The sequence below is a fragment of the Ovis canadensis genome, chromosome 4 (assembly GCF_042477335.2).
Source record: "Ovis canadensis isolate MfBH-ARS-UI-01 breed Bighorn chromosome 4, ARS-UI_OviCan_v2, whole genome shotgun sequence".
In the NCBI taxonomy this organism is placed as follows: Eukaryota; Metazoa; Chordata; class Mammalia; order Artiodactyla; family Bovidae; genus Ovis; species Ovis canadensis.
The window spans coordinates 59,505,341-59,530,842 of NC_091248.1; the positions used below are offsets into that span (position 1 = coordinate 59,505,341).

At 36.7% G+C, this 25,502-nt stretch overlaps 1 protein-coding gene across 1 annotated transcript in view; it reads right to left on the reverse strand.

Moving 5' to 3' along the window:
• Positions 1-25,502, reverse strand: part of RELN (reelin) — a 538,096-nt gene that overhangs the window by 8,225 nt on the left and 504,369 nt on the right. Inside the window, exons 51-63 of the mRNA XM_069587839.1 lie at positions 22,656-22,810; positions 20,718-20,932; positions 18,290-18,467; positions 15,605-15,780; positions 15,349-15,455; positions 14,015-14,257; positions 13,251-13,426; positions 10,172-10,245; positions 9,195-9,356; positions 8,306-8,463; positions 6,049-6,268; positions 4,374-4,571; positions 3,430-3,528 (exon numbers count right to left, since the gene is read on the reverse strand). Of these exons, the coding sequence (XP_069443940.1) occupies positions 3,430-3,528; positions 4,374-4,571; positions 6,049-6,268; positions 8,306-8,463; positions 9,195-9,356; positions 10,172-10,245; positions 13,251-13,426; positions 14,015-14,257; positions 15,349-15,455; positions 15,605-15,780; positions 18,290-18,467; positions 20,718-20,932; positions 22,656-22,810 (2,161 nt within the window). The remainder of the gene's footprint in view (positions 1-3,429; positions 3,529-4,373; positions 4,572-6,048; positions 6,269-8,305; positions 8,464-9,194; positions 9,357-10,171; positions 10,246-13,250; positions 13,427-14,014; positions 14,258-15,348; positions 15,456-15,604; positions 15,781-18,289; positions 18,468-20,717; positions 20,933-22,655; positions 22,811-25,502) is intronic.

The following is a 25,502-nucleotide window of genomic DNA, read 5'->3' on the forward strand; positions in this document are numbered from 1 at the left end:
TCATGTACAGGTTTTATTGAAAAAATCATCAAAGTGGGGAGATTACACTCTCAAACAAGCATAAGGCATAAGTGACTTTGCTTGTTAAATGCCAAAACGGTAGTTTTTATCTTTATGGTGTGGGGCTTATTCTGTATATCCATATTTATGAAACTCAAATCCTTCTGGATGGAGTATTTTAGAATTAAACTATTAAATTTAAAATAGGTTCTGTATCTTGTTCATTTAGGATGCACTCCTAAACCTTGAAATATTTTCAAAAGTGCTACATTTTTTTTTTTTCTCATCAAACTCATGTATCTTCTCACTAATATGGGCAGTACTGAGGATAGACTCAAGATACCATGCGTGATCACAGGTTTTCTTTCTCAGAGTTTTTAGCATGTGTCCTTAGTGCACATGCAAAAGAGCTAAACTATGGTAATAAAGCTATATTAGGGCCAGTCTTTACTCAGAAAAGAAAATACATTCTAAAAATGTATACCTCCAACCATTGGTTGCAAAAAACATATCAGTTGCCCTATTTGCAGTTTTCAATTAGGTAGGGCTTGTATCTCTTTAGGTATGCACCTCAAGCCTCCTGTTCCTGCCACACTTAAAAAACCAACAATCTTAGTTTATATAACTGTTATTATACATAAGTATAATTAATTAGGATGAGATTTTGAATTTAATACGGCTTTATGGGAGTATTTCACCTATTTCTAAATACACATCTGCTGCAGCAAAGATATAATTAGTAATATTTGTGAACTGTGACATGAACCTTGGCTGGTTTCTTTGTGTTTTATCTGCTTGAAAGACACTTGGAAAAATTATTTTATTTTTCTGAATTATCTGGAACTTTAATTTTAAGCTCATTAAATGAATGAATTAAAATAAATTATGTAGAGCTATGGAAGGCATATTGACTAACAAATGCCTTAAAATTTTTTGTGACTCTTCTGAAAAGACGTAGTTTAAAAGAATACAGTGGCATGGACATATTAAATCCTAATACAAAAGCAAAAAATAAAAAAATAGTTCTGAAAAGATAATTTCTTTGTATGGTATTTTTAAAACAACTTATTGGTTAAACTCAACTTTATGAAATATTTCTTCCTTCCAGAAAAGAAGGAAAACAAAGTAACTCCTTTAGTTTTAACAAATTTTAACATATAATGATGTATACATATGTTTATCAATATGTAAAATTTTATGGTTACATGTATAAAGTTATAATTTAAAATCATTCACTGAAAAGAAGACTCTGAATAAAACTCAAGTCATGTAATACTCTGCATGTGAGGCAATGACCTTTTCGCATTCAGAATGTTTTAGTTCCCTGAGACTCTGAGAAAATCATACAGAGTAAGAGCAGACAGGTGGCTGGTAAGTGATAAATTCTTCAAAGTACTAAAATTCTGGAGACAGAATAAAAGTAAAGTCTTTACAAATGCAGATTATTGCTCCAGAAAAAATACCAGAAACACTAGGTTGATTCTTGTAATAATATCACAAGAATATCATGAAGCTGGCAGCTGCTTATAAAAATTAATACCAATGCCAGGTATACCAGAAGGTTCCCTTGGGAACTGTATGATGTGAACCTTTGAGGCAGCAGGTGACCTCTGTTTGACTCCCGAGTTGTGAAGGGGTTATTTCATACCAGGGAGTATATTTGTACTTCTGACCCACTTACTCTTTAATTTTATTCTGTGGGAAGGAACTGTGGTGATGATAAAGCCTTTGAAATCTGAAATGGATAATTGCAATTGCTCGGCTGGGTAGGAGGAGAAGCAATATCTATTCAAACACATGACATGTAAGATTTGTTATATCTACCCAAGGTCAGTATTAGCACCCTGCCTTCTATTGAGGACTGTCAAATTTTGAACTTTTCATAAAAGTTGGTAATGCTTTGTGAGGGATAGGAAGCTCCATTAATGTAAACTGTCTTAGAGAGAGACTTGAAAGATAAAAACTAGTTACTAATTCTAAATCTGATTCTCAAATAGTTTATTAGAATGAACTGAGGTGCTTTTAAAAAAGACTGATGCTCAGGTCTCACTGCAGATCAGTGGAAATCACACTGTCCATAGGGATGGGTATGGGCATTGGGACACATGTTGATGCTTCCAAAAGCTCTTAAGTGTATCTCATGTTCAATCAGATTGAGAAGCACTCCTTTGAAAGGAAAGTAGCCAGGGAAGAATGGATGGGGGAAGAATAGGGTTGGTTTGTGGTCTGTCTGGATATCTTGCTCTCTCTGACCTTACCAAAAATCATTCATTTTAGAGCCCAGCTTAGTCTAGTCTCCTGGCATAATGCAGTCTGAGGACATCAAAATCTAAGTGAAACATCAGCCTCATTATATGGAGTCAACTGAGTCTGGACTGTTACTATAAACATCAACCTTCTCTTATGGAGGCAGAGCCCAGCAAGTGGTCCAAAGCAGCAGAGCGCACAGTGGGAGCTTGTGTAGGGACTGGGTTGCTCTTGGATCTGGGGGTTGATATGGATGCCATGCAAGCAGGTGCCTCAGTGAAAACTAGGACAAGGACTAACTCAAGACTGAAAAATTCAGCTCATGGCTATGATTGAAAGAAAACAAATCTGGTAGGTTTCCTACCAATTAATCATTTAAATTTGCTTTCAAAATGACTGAAACCAGCCAAAGGGCTGATTTCATTTTCTATTTGGTAAACAGAATGAACATTTGAACCTATCTACCGAGAAGATTCGCCTCTCCTTGCCAACCACTTGGAGCCATCAGTCCGAACCCGGCGAGACATAAGCATTCCAGTTCTACAGGAACTAGATTGTTAGAAAAAAAGCAAGTCATCTCTGTGGAACAGTCAACCCAGCTAGTTGAGAGTGCTGACAACCTTATTCTATGGGAGAAACCATGGAGGGGACACCCTTGACTTCTTAGGTGCTGGGATTAAAATCACGAGGAATCTGAAACCAAATTCTTTGTTCTGGTTTTGACCATGTCACTAAATGGAAGAATGCCCCGGGCATCTGTGGCTTGGATAGGTGTTTGTAATCAGACACATGAACTAGTGATACTCTGCACATCGACCAGCACAGATCCTTTTTCTTTTCAGGATGTCATTCCATTTTATAAGGCAACCCAGACTTCACGAAGGCACTGATCCCATTTACCTGGAGACTTCCGTTCAATCCCATTGAATTAATATTGTCAAACTGTTATATAAACTGTTACTTACTGAAGTTTTCTAAGGTACATTAAGTTATACTCGGGGCCTTGTAATATCACTTGTTGACTAGAGCTATAGTTTGCAGTTGTGGAAGAGTGGAAGCCAAAGTGATCCTGTAGGGGTTTCTCATCAGGAACAATTCTTACTGAATTAAGGAGCATGCCATATCAAAGGAATTTCAAACCTTTCTGAAATGGACATGAGATGTTATGTATCAGATACTCACAGCACGACCTCCACATGGTCCAAAGCCCATTGATCATGACCTGTTCCATTGTGGCGTGGCTGCCACCAGCGCAATAAAACTCCTTTCATCCGTGCCTCCCTAGGTTACAGATAAGAAGACAGGTCAAACACTAGATAAGAGAGAACTTTCTGGTAAATACAATACATGCACTCCTTTGCTCAGTCGTGTCCGACTCTTTGCGACCCCATAGACTGTAGCCTACTAGGCTCCTCTGTCCGTGGGATTTTCCAGGCAATAGTACTGGAGTGGATTGCCATTTCCTTCTCCAGAGGATCTTCCCAACCCAGGGCTCAAACCTGGGTCTCCCACATTGTAGACAGACGCTTTACCATCTGAGCCACCAGGGAAGTCCAATAAATACAATAGGCTACTCTAAATCAACAGAACTTTGGGTATGGAATTTAGATTTGCTTAGGTCACAGTATTCTTCTAAGCAGCATCACATTTTATTGGCTACTCAAGGATTTACAATCCTTCTACATTTCTCTCATTTCTTCCCCTTGTTCCACTAGGACCTGGAAGAGCTGCATCTTCAGTCAACAAATGGGATGTACCTTCTGTGTGATGGGTTAGATGCTAGACACTAGGGTACCATGCCAGGCAAAACTGACAAACCTACCTATCCTCAGCAAATTCTCAAACCAGTGTACCCAGAAGGAGATTTAAAATGTTGTCTTCTAAAGGACTAGAAACACATTACTGGGAGGGAAATATGCACAAAGCACCTTGGTATTTAATTGTTTTTCTCTCTTCCCTCTTGCTCTTATTCTTGGCTCCAAGTTTTGTCAGTTGTCCCAACAGGAAATAGTACCACAACTCTGGGGATCTGGGTTAGTCAGTCTTGGTTCTGCCACCACTGACTTTGTGGTGTTTGTTCATATAACTGCATCACACCCTGTTGATTTTCCTTTCTGGGCACTTACAGGGGGACATTATAGGACACCCTCTGAGCCTGGGTGAAGTCCTTTGGCTGGTGCTGTGCGATGACATGCCAGGTGATCCCATTGTTGACGCTGTACTGCAGCAGCACGGCCTTGTCCACGGCGTGGGGGCCACTCAGGTCACTGTTGCAGCTGTCTGTCTGTGATGTGCTCCCAATTTGCAAAACAAACATGATTTTGCTGAAAAAAACAAAACACAGGAGAATTCATTTTTAAACAAAAGTCAGGTAGTATTCAAGGAGTTATACTTTATTTTTTTTAATCTTGTTTCTAAGTGCTGAAATTTTCAAGTTCATAATATGGTAAAAATAGAAGCATCCAGTCTTATGACTAAGTCACATAAATAACAAAATTTATTTTACTATCTTTTACATCATACATATGAAAAATAAGCTTGGAAGGTGTTCTACACAGAGAAAATTCTGACTTTCAAAGATCTTTTTTCTTCCTTCCTTTGATGTTAGAAATCTTGTTTGAACATTTCTCCTGAAACACCTTCTGTTTTCTGCAAGGTGATATCAGCCAAATAGGCAGCTGAGGACATGGAGAAGACAGGAAATAAAGCCATACTATTGACTCTATATGCTTTTTACGGTGGAGAAGGAAAGAGTGGCTTTATTTCTTGGACAGGCAAAGGGGGAACACAATAGGCTAGTGACTCAAGAACTGTGTCTCTGTGCTATACGCTTTTTATAAATAGCTTCAAGCTGAACAGAATCTGGACAAGGATAAATCATGTTTATTTTGGGAAAAGATGTCTGGAGATCAGAGAAGAGGGAAAACTGAGTTAGACATGCAGGCTCTGTACTATGTCTGCTGTTGTGTTTGATGTGCTTCTCACAGGCATCCTTGCCCTTAGAAGATATAATTTTTAAACATAGGAAATCTATCTTTATAAGATTCCTAAAGTGATTAATAAAATTCCTGAGTGATTAACAGAGTGATTAATAGGTGGTCAAATCAACTGCTAGACTTAAACCTGTAAATGCACTAATCAATTTAAAGCAAAGTTACTCTTACGGCAGACAAAAAGCTGTGTTTTCTCTGGCTTAGGTGCAGAGCTGGAAGGGCAGGTGGGGAAGAAAATTCAACCCTCCTGGGTCTCTTTTCCTTTGTCTTCTCTATTCTACATTAGCATACAGTTCCTAAACTGTGTGAACTTTTAAAGTTCCCATCTATCCAGCCATCAATCTTCCATTTCCATTTGCAGATACATATGCTAAATATAGGACTATATAAGCTTGCATTACTATAAATCTTCACACTCACATTGTATTTACATCCTTGCATATGATCCACATTAAATTATCTATATAGATTATTCATAACCAATTATTTACTTTTCAACTTTATTGACATACAACCGACCTATAGCACTGTGTTACTGTGATACACTTCTCTGTTTTTTATATTTGACCATTTCTCTAAGCTTATGTCTATGTTACCACCACTCACAAGGAAACTCTATACTAAATTTAAGCAAATCATAATTCTGAGTTGTGAAAACATATACTTTCTCATACCAAATTCAGCTGATATTAAGTTTCTACTGCTTAGTGACACCCGTGCCATGAAGTTCATGATCATATCTAACAATGGACAGTGATGTGCTTGTGACTGATTCTGTATCTGAACTACAACACAGGAGTTTTGTTACCTTGCTCGAGTGAGATCCAGAGGTTTGGTGGCAGCTTGTCTTATCTGACAGCCATTAAAATAGAGTGAGTCCCCATGGGCATAGGGTGCCAGCTGCCCACAGCCACTTCCTATCACTCCACCTTGAATAGTTTCCCAGTTTGCCTCAGTGACTCTTGCCGACTCAAAATTATCTTTAATGTAACTGGGAAGGTCATGACTGAAAATAGAGCAGTCGTCGCCTAGAGGGAAATGAATAGTTGCACAGATTAGCTGGAACAAGCAGAATCATCAAAGATTATGAACAAGCATTCAATTTCACATTTAATCCAATCAATGTCAGATTTACTGTAAGAATGACAAAATACCAAGCAGATATAGATTCCTAGAGATAAATATTTCTCTTTTATTTCAGCAGTTATTGGCTTATGTTGCTGAAAAGTCATATTATCTGAGTTGATATTTACTAAAATAGGTAGGTGCTAATGTACTTAGTACTGGTATAAGCCCATTGTTTAAAAAAAAACACAGCGTCTGGCTGGGCTTGTATGTTTACCAGCCATGGGTCTTAGAAGGGAGCTCTCACCTTGGCATGAGAGGCAACATAATTTCTTTTTCCCTAGCATGATAAGAAAATAGCAGGAAAGAAGTCATGTTCTTGTTCTCCTTCTAGCTCTTATAGTTGATTCTTGAGAACAGAGTCTATATTTTATTCATTGTTGGATTGTAGTACCTAGCATAATACTGAGTACATATAAAATATTCCATAATGAAGCCGGAATAAATACAGGAATAATAAACTGGAAGTGTTTCTCAGAGATAACAGAACTGCATTACAGGCATTTAAGGAAGGCACTACTTTAGCAAGTGTGTATGTCTCTACATTTTTCCTTGACTGGAAGAGCACAACTTTTCTCAATGTCTAAAATAACTCAAAATCAAAAGCTCATAGTTCTGTTGGATCAGAGAAAAGGGCAAATTCTAGACACCTAGGACTCCTAGTGAGACAGCTGAGTTGTTCATTTGCCTAAAAGTTCAAATTCTCTAGCTAACACTTGGACAGACCCAGCTGGTCTCAGCAATAAGACGACCAGGGGAAGAAGACAGCGGCTAAGAATTTCTAACATCAGAGATGTGCAGCAGTCTATATTTATCATACTCATTTCATTTGGAGGCAAGGATATAGCATCCATCAAGAAAGCTAAGTAGATTCTACTCCAGAATCCAAATCTATGGGTTCTTGCATTGTACACTTGGGAGAAGCTAATTCTGGTCCTCTTTGGATAAACCTCTCATCTCTGAGAGACATAGGGACTGATTGGAAAGAACTACCTGGGTTCTGGTCTTTTTTCCGACATGTACTATTAGGGAAGTCACTTATGCTCCCCTCAATTTCTTTACCTATAAAGTGATAATGGTGACATTCAACATAGTTAATTTATGGGGGTGGGTATCATAAGTACTGAATGACTCCGCTGAATGAATGGGGGGATACTTGTGTAAACAGTAAAGCATAAGGCAACGTAAGGGTTCAGTATAAAAATTTAGTGTGCATTGCTCTTTGTCAAGAATTAGGCTCCGAGGATGTAATAGTAATTGGATACAGTGAACTTTGTAACATAGAGGCTGAAACCTGTGAGAAACATTTCATCAAAGGAAAGCAGGGCTGCAGGCTTTCAAACAGGACTGACAGAGCAACCTCCTGGGATCTCAGCAGTTGAGTAGATACTTAGCCCCAAACGCATCATCAGCCTCTAGAAACTGAAGCAGTAAAAATGTATTTTTTGAGTTATGAAGGTTTTTCTGTGTGTGTATGTGATGAAGAGAACTGGGAAACAGAACATTTTGAATTGTCAGCTCCATCTTGGGAGGCCAGGGGCTGCTGCCCCTGGGAGAGCCCGAGGAAGAAAGAATATTGGTCCAGTGTCTGGGGACAGGCAGCCAGGCAGGGAAGGAGAGAGGCCCACAGCAAAAATCAAGTGTGGAAGGTAGAGGCTGGGGCAGGGAGTCACGTGGAAGTTGGAGAATGTAAGGTACTATAGAATATTCAAGCGGGGTGGATAAAATCTGCATTTTAAAAAATTCAAGGAACATAGCATAAAATTATCCTTCATAATTCATCCCCAAGGTAAATAAGTCTGTGATCAAAGAGTGCATCATCTATCTCAAATCCCTCAGGCCAGAGTTTCTCTCCATTCCCTGGTGGCCTTTGCACACATGTTGAGATGAGGAGAACCCTACTGTCTCCTGGGTCAAGAACAACAAACCAGGATTCTGACCTTGGAAACTTTCATCGCAGATGCAGACGGCACCGGTGGTGCAGTATCCGTGCCCACTGCAGAGCTTAGGGCAAGCCTCTCCGATGTACACGTGATCGATTGCCCAGCTCTGCTTCTCTGTTTCTTCGCCCTTCTGGATCCAGCGGAACTGTGTTGCACTGAAAGCAGAAGGGATTCAGGAGGCTTTTGTTGCCCATGGGTGTGTCCAGCCTCTAGTCTCTGGAGATAGGGGCTATTTCTAAGAAAAGGGCTTCTAAAACTTTCCCCCGAAGCATCCAATTGGCAGAGGTGAGTGAACCTGTACCCCTCAGACTCTGGAAGTAAACCCCCAAAATTCCTCAAAAATTTATGTGCATTTCCTGTTCTATTCCATAATAAGCCCATATCCATTTTTCCTACAGTGGTGTGTCATTTCCAAATCTTTGGGGAAAATAAATGCTACTCTAGGAAGGCTGTGCTCCATTATATTTACCCTGCAACTCAGTATAACCTGATTAGCCTGGCACACCCCAGAGGGCACTGGTTGTGGGGGGAACAGCAGAGCCTCTGGGAGCATCGAACACTAGGGCAGTTGTGGTGCCAAGTACAAGTCTTGGGACATTTTTCACTTAGGCGCTGTGACTGAGATTGGTGTGTGCTGTGGTATTTAATTAAAAGAAAAGTTGAGGTCTGTGAATCATTTACAAAGAAGAATCCTATTTCTTATGGGCACATGGAGTTGCCATTTAGGGGCATGGGGCAGTGAGAGGAGCGGGGAGATGAGGGGAGAAGGGACTAGGGCTATAACTAAAAGTCTAGACTCCTTTTATCAGTTGCTGTCGAGTCACTATATGAGCTCTGCACAGACTCACAGGACATTCCACACAGTTTACCTAAGTATGCAGCCTACCTGGAGGAGACATGATCAGGCAGCTGGATAGTGATTCTCTTCCAGCTGGAGCTGTTGACAGCATTGTAGATGGTGGCTTCATGGAACTGGAAGGGGGAGCAGCCGATGCTGTTTGAAGAGGAAGGAAGGCATTGGCTCTGAACGAGCTGCCAGGAATCAGACCTGCAGAAACCAGAGAGACTGCATTAGACAGCTCTTCAGAGGCTGCATTAGACAGCTGTCTCATGTCAAGGTAATGCTTAATGATTGGGTTAAATTAAGAAATTTTAATATAAATTTCATATATATATATATATAATTACGTATAATAAAAAGACAAATTGAAAATTATTTCAAATAAGATATACCCTAACTCTTTATAAGCACATTAACATAGTTACAGATGACAATATAAAATAATAGCAGGCACAGAGCTGACTCTAGTGGCTTCTTCTCCCTGAAATTACTACAAGAACTATACCTGGAGTTGACTGACAAAATTCTCTGTCTACCGAAACTTTATTACTATAATTCATTTTTCAAAGTGGTGGTGGGAGGCAGGCCTATAGACACCCTAAAGAGGTAACTGCACTAAGTCAGACTTATAGTTAACAGTGCTACTATGCTTTAGGGGATGTGACTCTAGCTAAAGCATAATCAGATCTTTCATTGACTTATATTTTTATTAGGGTTGGTTGAAAACAAGCAACATAAATAAAAGAGAGTTCTACTTTGAGGACAAAAACAGTGTCTTACTTTAAAATACAAAATTTGTTGGCTGCAGCCTAGAATGAAATTGATTTTTCTTGGTTTGAGGGAAAAATTGAAAATAAGATACATTGTGAATTTTATACAAATAACATTTTCACATGCATGCAATTAACTGCCACTTCTAATACATAAGAATGCTTCCCTATGAGCAGTTGCCTTAAAAACAGACAACCATTTTGAATTGTATATACACATTTGGAGGAAATGTAAAAAGTGATTTCACAAACCTTGCATCTTTAGTGTATTCCAACATTACGGAATGAAGGTCACCACAAGAAGTGGCTTCACAACCCACCACAATCTAAAACAAGCAGATAATTGATATGTATCAGCAAGATTAAATAATGCCTATCATTAATGAGAACTCCCATCTCTCATTATGACTATGATAAGTAACCAAGAAGTATTTGAAGAAGCTTTTACAGAGCAGCCTGCCAGACACCAAGAAGGCGTTCTTTTGAGTTTTGTACAAGTCATACCATTTTGCAAGGAGATGAGACTTAAGGTTAAAAATTACTATTTATATTTACTTAATTAGTATAACATACTAATTGTAAATTTGGGGAAGATGAATTGGCCAAAAGGAAAGTAGTTTTAGGAGAATTAATGGAAAGAAACAAAGTATCACTGGTTCAAGATAGTTTCATCGATTTACTAACTTCCTTGATGCTACCATTACATTTTTATATGTAATTAAAAATAGTAATTTTTAAATACTTAATATTTATTCCTAGTTTTTTCCATTTCCATGTAGATAAAAGTATTCCATATCACACACAATTAAATGCTTGAATCATCAACAGTGCATAAATGCTATAAAGACTTGGTGATTCAAATTTAAGTTCTAATCATCTACTCAATCAACAAGTCCTATTTCAGTGCTGACACTAGGGAAGGTTGGTGCTATAAACTTCATACTATATGCTTATTCATAAAATAACTGTGGTTTCATAGAGAGAATACAAAGTGTATTCCAGCAGTGGAAATGGAAACCAGAAAAAAATAAAATGCTTTGGTGCTTCATAGGAAGGAGAGGTTGAATCTGATTAAGTGGGTAAGAAAATAATTCTTCAGAAGTTGGAGAGCTGAATTATTCCAACTACAAACAGAAATAATAATTATGTGACATGATACAGGTGCTAACTATCACTATTGTGGCAACTGTATTATAATATATAAATGTATCAAATCAACATGCTATATGACTTAAATTTACACATTGCTATATGTCAAATATATTTCAATTAAAAAAAGAAAAGAATTCATCAATGAGCAGTGGAATGATGTATCAAAGCTGTGCTTTGTAAGGATCAATCTGTGCTGCTGAAGACATGTGAAGTGGAGAGAGATTAGACAGGAAAAGACTACTGATTTAATAAGGGCCAGAATGAAGGTGGTAACAGTGCAAAGAGAAGAGATGGGATGGGTGTCAGGAATACAGGGAATTAGAATTAAAAAGATGGAGTAACTAATTAGATGTGAAAAATGATAAATCAAAGACTAAATTAAAATTTAGAGCTGGTGAATAAGTAAGAGGCAATGCCATCAAGAGAAATAGGAAAATCAGAGAGAGGAGTTAGCAGAAGTGGGAAGATAGGAAGTTCACTATTCAACATGTTGAGTTGAGATGCCAATAATTCAAAGGTGTAGAAAAGTATACAGGCAATTAAAAGTACTGAATTAAATGTTGATGAGCCAGTCAAGGTTGGATATGCAAATCTTGGAGTTGCCCTTAAAGATATGATACTTGAAGCCAGAGGATGAATGAAGTTCTCAATAGTGAGAATGTCTATGAAAAGAGAGGAAAGCCTGGGAGAAGTACTAAGAAATGCTGATATTTAGTGGGTTGAGGGAAGAAGAGCCAAAAAGGAGACAGACATAGCTATTAAGAAGGTAAGAGGAGGAGCAGCAGAGAACCCAGAAGCTGAGGGGAAAGAGAATTTCACTAGCTGGAGAATATAAGAACAAGAGTGCCAAACAGCACAGAGAAAATGAAAAAGCGAGGAATGGGTGAAAGGTGTTGCACCTGGTGTTCAGAAAGTCTATGGTGACTTTAAAGTTGAAGATTTAGTGACACTTTAATTCTTAAATTTCTGGGGACAAGTTTTTGTTTTGTTTTTTAAAGGAACAAACTGACTTGGCTAGAGAAGAAAATTTCAGTCTCTTCAGTTCTGAGTTGACAGAAGCAACGAAAGAGGAGGCCCCAACCAACTTAATAAAAAATATAAGTGTGATGCGGGCCTGGGGGAGGAAAAGCCTTCACTCTTAAGGGACGTGGCTTGGAATTAGGGGTAGTGTAACACTGGATGTGGCTTTGAGTGTCCTTCATGTCACTAAGGTAAGGATAGTCCTGAAGGGGTGGTAGCATTCGGGGGAACTTGCCTCACCCTCCAGTCTCTGAAGGAGAGTTTAATACAAAGCTGAGGAAAACAGAAAATTTGCCTTTTTTCTTCAACTTGGGAATTCTTACAAAACTGAAACCCTATACTTATTAACTCCCCATTTCCCCCTTCTCCCAGCTACAAACACATTTTTATTTATGCTAATAAGGATTCTTTCTGTTAACTGTCACTGTAGCACACCTTTTTAAATAAGGGCATTAGAACAACTGATCTGTCTCTTTAAAATGATCCAGTAATAAACTGCATTTCTGTAATGTCCCTTTTTAGTGTTTTATGCAGTAAGACATTAATCGATAGTACTTTATCTTTCTAATTTGTCTACTAATTACCTCTTATGCCTTCTCTTTCATTTTTCTATATGAGTGAAATATGCATTTATTAATAAGAAGTGAGAGTCCTTTTCAAATCTTTGAGGATTTGGGAGGTTTCAATTGGGCTAATGTACAGGTTTGCTGTTTGGAAGTCAGAGAGAAAAGAAAAATGGAAAGATATAATGAAAAAGGACATATAAAGAAGCAAAGCTTGATGTATGAAATAGGCATAAAGAGAAAGTGGTAGAGAAATTAGTGGGAGAGAGAGACAGAAAGGGATAGAGACAAAGAAAGAGATAGACAGAGGCACCTACTTGAGATTTGTATTTCCAAGGTTTGTAAAAGCGAAGTCAAGATTACATATCTGAGATATAATACAGTTGAATGTCTTGCTATGTCTCAATATATCTGTGTTCAAATAATCCTATAAGATAAAGGCCTTTGTGAAAGATAACTTCTTTTGTTCATAAAATAAAGTCTCTTATAATGAATGAAATCAATCATTTCCTTATAGTTGTTCAAATAAGCTTTCTCTCCATACTCCCTCGCCCAAGTGTAACACCAGACTGCCTGGAGGAGCCGCTTCCCCTTACTTTAAACTGCATCATATATCCTGGCTGTATAATGAGTTCTCTGGAGGAGAGTGCATTGTGAGTCTTGTCCTTCTTTTTATTTGGCCAATAGAGGTGGAAGGATGGATTGCCACAGAATCCTGCTGTCCTCACTGCATTAGGGTAAAAACTCCAGTTTTCTTCATGGGAGGTGCCTTCTGTTAAGATAAATTGGAAGTAATATGGCATGTTATTCTCTTAAATTAATTGTTTATTGTTGATCTACTTGAATGTCTATGCTCTAGCTCTTTGCTTACCCTTTAAGATTGATTTTTATTTTCTTTAATTGGTATAATATATATATATATATATATAGCAATCAAATCTAGAAAAGATTATTAAATGCTAGTACAACAATTACCCAACTTTTAAAATATAATTGCTAGTCTGGGTAACTTTTACCATTGCAAGATTTTTCCTGGAATACTTTCAAACTAATAAAAATGTATCTCTGCATATAGAAATTCTTAAAGAAACTGAAATTATTTGGGGCTGCTGAAATTTCAAATTATATTTAGAGCAAGACATTTTGTCTTTAATGGGATTTATTAAATTCTTTGTTGACATTTCAACAAGCAGTCAACCTTGAAGATGTATAAACTATTAGGCAAAATAATAGCTAACATTCGTTGATCAGTAACTATATGGTAGACACTCATCTAAATGCTTTTCATGTAGTAATTCATGTAAAGACATAAGCAAACAAAAGATACACAAGGAAGATTGCTCAATGTCTTGTTCCTTACCATCATCAAAAGTGTCAACCAGCTGACTGGGATTGATTTCCGCTCCGCCAATCAAAATGTTGTCTAGTGCCCACTGAGCACGCTCTACCCCGGAGACCACAAGTCCATTGCTGATCACAAAAGGCTGCCACCAGCGGAGTCGAGTTGTGTTGGTAAGAGCCTCCTCGGGAAGAAGTATATAGTCATGTCTGACTGAAATGTATTTCTGATAATCCATCTCATGGAGCAAAGTCCAAGTAATTCCTATAAAACAAATATACCGACATAGTAACATACTGGAAAAAACACAACAAACCACCAATATATTGCAGTTACTGCAAGTTCTCCAAAGATCTTCAGCCAGATAATGAGAAGTGATTTCACTGACTTTGATGTAAGTATTGACACACTGTTTCAAAATAAGAGTGATGATGTAAGGGGAAGGGTATTTAGAAATACTTGGGCAAAAATAAAAATACTGAGGTAAAAATTAAATATTTTCTGCTTCTAAAGTTTTGTTCTTGATTCCTATATGCATTATTTCTCATAAATAATGAGAAACACCCGTGTGTTAAATCTTTCTAGATAAGATACTCCTAGTATTTTAAAATATAGTGATTATAATTCTACACAATTTGTGATTTGTTGGATGAATATGAAGCTTCTCTAATCAACTGATAAGACAGTAGGTGGAATGTTTAAACTACTTAAGAAAACACCTTTGAATTCCTAAAATACTTTAAAGGTAGGGTCATCTATTTATCTGCCAGTTATTAAGAATGATACCTATCCCCTAATGCTGATTTTCTAAAGACCTCATGGTACTACTCGTCTGGTTCTCGCTACTTCAAAATAAGGGAACAAAATCTTGTTAAAATAGTGTGTGACAGACTCACAAATTGACTATAGTTTTCCACAACTACTACTGCTTTCTTATAGATTTTCTATACCATTTATTATATGCTTGTTCACACAAAAGCTTTTTAAAACACTTTAAAATGTTTTTAAAATAATCTTTTACTTGGAAGACTATACAAAAATTTATTTCTTAATTGTATCATTTATAATCAAGCTTCAGCTATGCTTCGTGATTATTGTCTTTACTCATAAGCTTGGAGTTTTTTTTAAAATGTGATTTCTCTCTTTTCCCTTTTCGGGTAGATTTTGTATAGCACAGAAGTTACAAATATAGAATGTATAATGGCTGGAATGCAACCAAGGTCTCCAGCTTTCTCTTTGTGACTTTCACTGTTTGCATTGCCATGTCAGCAAAGCTTTGCAGAGACTTTTCTGAGGGGCAATGGATGGAATTTGGGAATCTGCTGCAAGGCATGGCTTTCACCCCTGAAACGTGCCTCCGTCTGTAGAGTAGTCCAACAGCACGCCTTCCTTCCGGCAGATGGGCCGATGGCAGGAGGTCATGTTGTTCTCACTACCAATGCGCCCCCAGTACTGCAGGAATCTGAATGCAAGCACAAATTAGCCATCAGAACAGAGAGTTAGAACAAATTATCTACTCAAGCCCTGGATAACAACTTCTTTCATAGGTGTGTTCTTGTTTGGGGGCCAATTTGCTAAGTTGTAACAAAGATAACAAAAAAATTGACTTACTTTGCCCCTCTGAGATCCAAATCTTGAGTAATAGCTTGTCTCACTGTGGATCCCCCAAAATAGAGTGCAGTGTCCTCTGCAAGAATCCCGCACTCAGTACAAGTACTTCCACCTTCCAAGGACATCCATAAATCAGGCTTGATTTCTTCACTGTCAAAGCGTTCCTTCAGAAAAGTCTGGAAAAAAGTAAGTGGTATGCGTTTAAAAGTAAAAACTTCAAAGAATAATTATGGAATAGCTAAGACAATACAAAGTTACATCTTGGCTTAAAAATTAGAGCTGATTTCAAATGTTTTTCTGAAAGATATTAAAAGAAACCCAACACAATACGTCCACAATATTCTTGTACATCATCTATTGATGATCATTGAAACTGCTTAAATAATGCTTAATTACTGGAATTTAAAATCTGGAAAGAATATTAAAATAGAACAATTGTAAAGCTGAGTTTAGTAAAAACTTACTTAAGCATATACTCTCAAAATATTTATTTATACATTATGGAAAGTACTCTTGTAATTTATTATGATATTATGAAACAGGAACAAAAATTTTAAAAAATTAAAGGAATGAGATAAAACAGATTTTTTTTAGCACTTCCCCCTGTCCCAGTATTCCCTGAATGATTGTCTTATTCTCCTTGGAAATATGTGCCCCCTCCACTCCCTGCACCTTGGAGACTATTTCAGGAACCCAGGACCCTTCAGCTTCCAACACAGAATAAACTTAAAATGTCTTATTTGGTTAGGCAGGGACACTTAAAACCAAACCTTTCTGTATGAAGCAAAAGAAAACAATCTTGGAAGGCAATTTAAAGGACTTTTCACATGTTTGTCAGGGCCAAGATTCAGGATCTTGGGAGAAGAACTCAAAATATAGAATAAAATATTTCCCCTGAGTCTCCAGTTTATCCTTTTGACTGAAAAGGACCACCAACCAGGAACAGTCTATTTCCAAAACAGAATAGATAAATAAAATATTAGGGTTCATTATGGCTAATTTTATGTTCAATTATTTCATTTCCTCACATCATAGTCAAGCTCTTGATTTTCTATTCATTTTGTCCAGAGGACATTATTTTTGTCCATAATACAGTTTTGCATTAGGTTGAGGCTTTTGCATTAGGTTGAGGCAGTTTTTTTTTCATTTTTCTTTTTTTTTTTTAGTGATAGAAATATGTCATGAAAACAATATGTTATAGTTGCAACTGTAGTAGCTGTTTACCTTTTCACTATATACCTTTTCACTTTTTAGGTAGGCTGTCTTAGTTGCTATCTTATTGTATGGTTCAGATTTAGACAGACCCTCTTCAAATTTGGAACATAATCAACTCTATAGTTAATGACATGTGGTCAACATGTTAGCCTTACTTCACCTCACTGATGTTAGCAAATAAATGCAATTTATAACTGGAGGTTTATATGTGAGAACACAAGAGTCAGAAGACATGCTTTGGTAATCATGTTAAACTCTCATTAGAAATATTTGATTCAGGGTTCATAATATAGATTTCTACAATTTCTTATCCAACTGAAGAATGCTAATGGAATTCAAATGTTCACGAAAGACTCTACATCAAAATATTTATTACCTGTAGCTACGTTTCTCATAATCTCATTTGATAACATACAAACTAACAGCTTCAGATACAAGTGAGCATTGCTCCAATTTTATGTTTTTAATCTATTAGTTCCAAAGTTGTTGAAGTATTGTAGAAAAAAATCATAGTTTTTAAAAACATGTATTTATTTTTGGCTGCTTGGGTCTTAGTTGCAGCTCGGGGGCTTCTCTCTAGTAGAAGTGCATGGGCTTAGTAATTGTGGAGCACGGGCGTAGTTGCCCTGTGGCATGTGGGATCTTAGTTCCCTGACCGGGGATCAAAACTGCATCCCCTGCATTGGAAGACATGTTCTTAACCAATGGACCACCAGGGAGGTCACAAAATGACAGGTTTTATCTACATTGTTTGTCACTTATACACTCAATTTCAATCACTTGTACTTTTTTAAACTTAGTCATTTTTCTGTTATTGTAAGCTAAATACAGTATACTTATTCACAGAAACAGAATGTATATATATATATATGGCAACAGTGTTGAGCAACTTTGCATGTTAAATAATGATATAATAGCTAAAATTTCCAAGACTAACTTCTCTATTCTTATTTAATACACAACCACATTTCAGCAGTCAACAAATCACAACACTTTCAGAACAAAAATTCTAGTGCTGTTTCCACCTTTTTGAAAACTTGTTTTTTTGTGTGTGTGATAATGTAGCAATATTATTTGCTTTATTTCATAGCAACAACAGTATCCTCCTAATTTAAATAGTATATCTACTGAAAAAAGTGAATTAAGGAAGGTTTAATATTGACTTTAACAGTCTGCTCTATAAAACCCCCCCAAACAGAGTATTTTCTTTAATCCATACAGACTGGTTTATATTATTAAGTGGGTAAAACATACTAGCACTTGGTCCTAATATTCTTGTATTTAATAAACCATATATATATATATACACACACACACATACACATATATATTTAAGATTCTGTCCAAAGGATTTATTTACTGGGAGTCCCAAAGAACATGGTTATAAATTATTAGTCTCACTGTTAAGTTGGCTCTTGATGCACGACCTGGAATGAGGGTACATGCTTTCTCCAGGTGCTTTAACTTTACCTTTAGAGTGTGAGTCAAATAGCAGTTTGGCCCAGAGTATCCTGGATCACAGATGCACTGTTCCTTTAAGCAATCTCCATGGCCTCTGCAGTTGTCCAAGCATTCAGGGCCCAGGTAGAAATTGTCAATTGCCCACTGCATATCTGAGTGCTTCTGGTAGAACCGAAACCTTACTGGACTATTGGGAACACAAGAGCAAAGGAGTGAAGAACAAAAGTTAACTTTATTCAGGTCCAATATTCCTGCATGTACATTCAGTATTCAAGAGAAAAAACATTTAAACCAATCTGACAAGATGAAATGGGTTAATAAAAGCTGTTTTTGGACCATCATTATCTTTCTATTTCTAGTAATGTAAGTTTAAAGCCAGTTCAACTTACATTTTAAAATATGTGAATAAACTTGTAAAACAAAATGAAAATACAGTGGAACCTCTATGTCAAGCAAAAGGAACATTTTAAAACACAAATCTGTAACTATTAAAAATCAACTTATGAACTGGAGTCCAGTGGCTGCAATGCAATTTAGATTCATTAACTGTATTTCTGAAATTGTACAGAAGGTAAATAACTCCTTTGACAGTGCCTTGTCAGCATACACATGGCCTTCAGGTGCTTGGAAAACAGCAGCTTCTGAATCCCCTAAAGATAATCAATATTCTCAGAGTAACTATGCTCATTAGAAAATAATTTTGAAGGGTTATATTAAAGGAAAAGTTCCCTGAGATTTTGGGGAGGGAGGTGGGAGGGGGGTTCATGTTTGGGAACGCATGTAAGAATTAAAGATTTTAAAATTTAAAAAATAAAAAACTAAAAAAAAAAAATTTTATCATTGCTCTTCTTTGTCCTCTGGGGAAAATAGCAGTGTCATAATTATCCTTATATTAACATATTCCACTCCTTTTTGGTGGAAAGAGTTCAAAGTACATGAGGGAACATCCTGGGAAGATATAAACATTCTGTATCTTGTTTCTGGTGGTTACATGGATTATACAAGGTGAAGAAATCATGAGGAACAATCAAAATGTGTTCATTTTACTGACTGTAAATTATATACCTCACTATTAAAAAAAGAGAGTGAGAACAAGAGGGGGAAATGAGGCAATGAGGGTATGGTGGCTCTCCAGCACCCACTTCAGCCTAGATGAGTCATATGAGAATCATAATATAATTTCCCTAACCGTTGATGGAGTAAGGAATGAACATTCTTGAACTAATTTGTACTAATGAGATGCAAAGAGGTACTTGCTCTAGCTTTGCTGGAAACAAAAGCAACTCTCTTTCTCTTCCATTGGACATAGGTAAGGATGCACTGTGGTCCAGCTTTCTGGGAGACATCTATGTTCACCAAGGAAACTAGTCTAAAGACTGAGTGTGACATCCATGTGTGGACAGTGGAGCAAAGAATAATAGTGAGAGAGTAAGAAATAATAATGTCCTTGAAGATACTGTTGACCTTGTCTACCAACCAATCCTACAGTCCACTTACCTTTGGATTTTTTTCATTGTACAGATAATATATTTCACTTTCAATTGAGCCAAATGTAATTTTAATTTGAATGGAATTTTCTGTTACCTGCAGCTGAAAGTATCCTGATTGTTGTCTAGCATGTTAACTGACTAAGCCTTTTAGATTTGTTTCAGAAAACTGTGAGTGATCATGCAATAGACAATCTCTATGGGACTTTTTTGCCTTGTTTAAGTACCTTATTCAAAGGCTCTATGTGTTCTTGTCATATATCTCGAATCTGTTTCACAAAAGGTTCTTCATTTAGCCAGAAACTGTGACATATGGGGGAAGCATAACTATCATTTTCTTTAATGTATCTTTTCACCTAATTTTACAGTTGAAGGGAATTTTTTTTGTAATTGCCTAAATTAACTTATCCACATACTGTTCAGAAAACAGCTTAATTATCTTGGCTCACTACTGTCTAGGCTAATTACTTTCCACTGCAGGTGCAGAACATAATACTTTGATAAGAAAAAATATGAAACCTACAAACTATGTTTGTACAAACAGCATGGAGAATTAGGATTTGTACAAGTATTAAGAGCATGATAAGTTAGGTTTTCTCTTGGCTCCATCTATCATGGATTGACAAGGGACCAATGTGGAAAGCACATTTTACAAGGTCCATAAGGTAACATATACCTTTTCAATTGGCTCCAAGGCCATCACTATTGCTCACAGAGCAATAGTGAGGTATGGAAAATGGAAGAGCTTGTCAGGGCCTATCTTGACAAGTCTGAGGATTACGTCTTGAGGTCTCCTTAAATTAGTTCATCATGGAGGTCACTAATGAGTAAACTTTAGAGTTAGGGAGGAAGAGAGCATTTTACTGACAATTACACAGTACTTTCAGTCTGACCACAGTGTCTAAATCCACTTATGAATGCTAAGAACCAGGGTTTAATTTTCTACTTACTTTCCAACTAAGCTTTCAGGAAGTGGGTAGGTGATCCTTTTCCATCCTTTAGTTGGAAAGAATACAGATGGTTGAGAAACGCTTCCAGAGCATTTTGCATCTGCAGGTAAGCACTGAGGAACCAGATAATTCCAGCTCACACCAAAGTCTGTAGAGTACTGAACATGAATTTGATTCTGGGTGACTTTTTCAGACACTTTACATCCAACAGAGATCTAATAAACAAAGAGATGCAAGATTATTAAGGTATTAAAGTATTAAAACCATACTGCATACTCTAAGGACTTGGTAGTAAGAAAGCTGCTGATTATTTGACAGACACTGCAACACATCCGTTTCTTTTCAGGTTCATTATTTGCTGAGCTGAGGAATGGTGGAGTTGACACGGTTGCCCTAGGTGACAAATTATAGAAAGTGCCAAATATATTGTGCAGGGAGTTTTAGAGAAGCTGAAAGCTGTGCTTCTGCAATAGCTGGCAGATTGCCTTGGAAGGCCTGGGCCTACTCTTACAAATTGTTGTTTGTTGTGCTAATGGTCTGGCACTTCTGTTTGGCAGAATGCTTGACCAAGAAGGATTGCTAACATCTTTACCAAGTTTACTGTTTTGTTATACAATTTATGACTCTCAATAAATCACTTTCAACTGCAAGTAAGATGCAGTGAAGTAATTACAGAGGGTATTTTTGATAAGACACAGCATTCTTTGTTGATGGAGACAGTTATAATGCAACATTTGTTGCTAATACAGTGGGAATGAGGTAGACAGAGTAAGTTGGTTGACATAAGATCTTAGCTAAAATTGATGTTGGCATTGATGCTAATCATGCCTTTGTTTTCTATAATTTTCTTTCTCCAGAAACACTGAAATATTTTTATTAAAAAAGTAGATACAGCCACAATCTTCTCTTAAAGGAAAAGAATGCCTATGTCATATAATGATTTAAACTCAGGGAATTGAAATCAGTTTTCTACATTTTCTTATCAATATTTTTTCTATTAATATTTAATCTCAGAAGCACATTAAATCTTATTTAAGTTCATCTTAGGGCTTCCCTGGTAGCTCAGCTGGTAAAGAATCCACCTGTAATGCAGGTGACCCCACTTCAATTCCTGGGTCTGGAAGATACCCTGGAGAAGGGATAGGCTGCCCACTCGAGTATTCTTGGGCTTCCCTGGTGGCTCAGATGATAAAGAATCTGCCTGTAATGTCGGAGACCTGGGTTTGATCCCTGGGTTGGGAAGATCCCTTGGAGGAGGGCATGACAACACACTCCAGTATTCTTGTCTGGAGAATCCCCATGGACAGAGGAGCCTGGCAGGCTACAGTCCATGGGGTCGCAAAGAGTTGGACACAACTGAGTGTGTCCAAGCACACACACAGCACAAGTTCACCTTGAAATAGTTCAAAAATAAAATACTTTTAATCATTAAGTTATATATACTTGGGATGTATATTAATATTAAATTTTGTTAATAGTTTTCAATGTATATATTATGCCAATAAAAGATTGCATGATCATTGTCTCTACAATTAAAAAAAATTTTTATATTACTGGTATATGGCTATTTATATAGTTAAGGTCATGGGGCTTGTGATTTCTATCACATCTCCTTTCAGCTCACCTATCTGGTCTGTAAAGAAGATAGATAGATCTTAAAGAATTACAGTGGATTGCTGCACACTGGACTTCCTAGGTGTCCCTAGTGGCAAAGAACCCACCTGCCAATGCAGGAGACATAAGAGATGCAGGTTTGATCCCTGGGTCGGGAAGGTCACCTGGAGAAGGAGGGATAATGGCAGCCCATTCCAGTATTCTTGCCTGGAGAACCCCACGGACAGAGGAGCCTGGTGGGCTACAGTCCATGGGGTTGCAAAGAGTCGGACGTGATTGAAGTGACTTAGCACACACACATAGTTAAGGTTATAACATTTTCACCTTGAATTGCATGATCCAGCCTTCAGTGGGGGTCAGGTCATGGGTCACCGCATATACTTCTCTTCCATCGTGACTGCCACAAATCATGACACCATCAGGGGAGTCACAGAATCTTTCCACTGTACAATCATCATGGAATAGCCAGTGCTCATTTACTTAAAAAAAAGAAAAACAAAAATTTTATGACAGATTTATGGCAAACATACTTTAAAGCAAATTTTTACTTTAGGTAAGATTGATAATTATTTTAAGTAGTACTCTCTCTTATTACATACCATCTACAGACAAAACACTAATATAAGCACATCATTTTAGGAACATAGATACTGAGAGACTGAGATATATCAAGTGTCCAATACTAGTTTGTTTTTCATTTGTAACACATACAATACATTCTTTTTTTTTCTAAACTAGTTAAGTCTACATTTAGGAAAAAAGAATGTATTGTATGTGTTACAAATGAAAAACAAAGGGAAATGTACATCTATTTGTTTTTCTGACAGGTGTTTAACTTTTTAGGCCAAATCTAAAGAAAGAGGAAGATTTTTAATAACATGATAGAGAAGTGAGTTAGCTATTTATACTCAAATTTTGGTAGTGTCTCCTGGGCAATGAAAAAAATTGTAATAGCCAAACTCTTATAACCAGAGAGTAGAATAGTAGAAGGGGAAAAGGGGACTTGTCAGTCAAAGGGCATAAAGTTTCAGTAATGCAAGGTGAATAAGTTCTGGAAATCTATCGTACAACACGGGGGCTATAGTTAACAATTCTGTATTGCGTACTTAAAAATTTACTAAGAGAGATATTAATGTTAAGTGCTCTTACCAAAATAGAAAAATTAAAAAAGAGGATGGGCAGGAGGAAAGTTTTGAAGAGGACTGATAAATTTATGGCCCTTATTGTGATGGTTTAATAGGTGTATACATAAATCCAAATTCATCAAGTTGTATACATTAAATACCTACAGCTTTTTGTACATCAATTATACCTCAATAAAGTGATTTTTAAAAAAGCTTCTAAGAGTCTAACGAAAATTTAAGCAGCAAGATTATTGCTTGATCAATGCAGAGTAATCCGATTGTGCCTCTCTCTCAAACACACGCGCGTGCGTGCGCGCGTACACACACACACACACACACACATGCACACCACACATTCATGTCCCTCACAATTTGCTTTCTCTTTTGGAAGGGATGCTTTAACTTCATGATTTTATCCCAGAAAGGTTAGAAATTAAACATATCTATACATTTCATCTAATTCATGATACATTTTGATTTCACAGGCCCAACTTTTTTTCTGGCAGTTTCCTGGTTAGCTCCAGCATTCACAGTGAAGATGAACAGGTAAAACTGGAAGCCTGGGTTACTGTGCAAAGAGTTGGATGGCCTCAGAAGAGAAGAGACCAAACAGTTTAATTGGAATCCAGCCTTTACCAGTGTTGTGTTCTTTTAATTTTGTCTGAGCTTAACATATGCCTGTAGAACAATCATATTTATCTCCAGGACTCAAATGGCTACCATAATGCGATTATCTGTTAGTTTTCACTCCACTGGATTAGGAGTTACATTTAGTCCTACAGCAGAGGTATAGGACTCAAGAATCAAAAGGCACAGAAATCTGAATTCCAATAACAATATCCTGAGTTTATTCTCTGGTATATATTTTATTATATACTAGAATGCTGCAATCTTGAAAAAGGGCTTACATTAATCAACTAACACTAACCTCTTCTGCAGTGTCATAAACTACTTCTGTAAGTAGATATTACACTTTTTAGGAGCACTGTCTTTGCAAGACAAGCACGAACTTAATTGTACATCACAAATCAGCCTAAAAATCAGCATTTACAGTACTTGAAAAAACATGCATTTGCTTTTATTTGTACAGAAGTTGCACTTAAATTATTCTCTGATCATAAACTCATGTAAACCATTACATAGGGAAAACAAATGAGTAATTTAGCAAAGTTCCAAATCAGATTTATACAAGTCTACTCAATAATCTTCTTGAAAGAGTTAGACTACTTGATAGTGGTGAAGAACATTTCAAGCTTTTTCAATTTAAAAGGGTGATTTTCATTAAATATTTGCAATTATATCATTGTCCATGTGAAATACTAATCAATGAATTAATAAGAATAATTTAAAAATTCAATGTTAAGATGATAAAATTATAATGGAATACTATATAGCTATTAAAATTATATTTTCAAAGAAACTTAAGGACAAGAGGAAATGATAAGGATTTAATTCTAAATGAAACAAGCAGGCTATAAAATATAAATAAGATTCTAATTTAGTTTATGATTATATAAAGGCACAGAAAAAAGACTTCAAAAAACATCAAAATGTTGACGATGGTTATCCTCTGGGTGATCTTCATTTTCATGATTTTCTGTATTTTCTTAATTTCACAGTTTGAACACGTATTGCTTTTACCTTAAAACACTAATAATTAAGTATTTTAAGTTACTAAAATTCCCCACATTTCAACTGTCTTCAGCATAGATTTCATTCCTCTGTAAGGTTCTTATCAGTCTCATTACTGCAAAATACATCCAGATCCTTCTTTCTCCGTAAGATTCTAACGCAGAGTTGGGTATGGCATAATCTCACTGTCTGATGAATCTATAGTGGTATAGTCTATCTACTCTATAAGATTTGCAGTATTGATACAATACATGTAATTAAACATTACTACTTTACCTGAAGATACCATTTCAGGTTTTATGCAGTAAAACCAAATATGTGGCATCACAAAGTCACATACTTAATATAATATACCACTTTAAAAAAGGGACCAGAATAATGTGATGAAATGAAAACAAGTCATTAAAAATAAGAA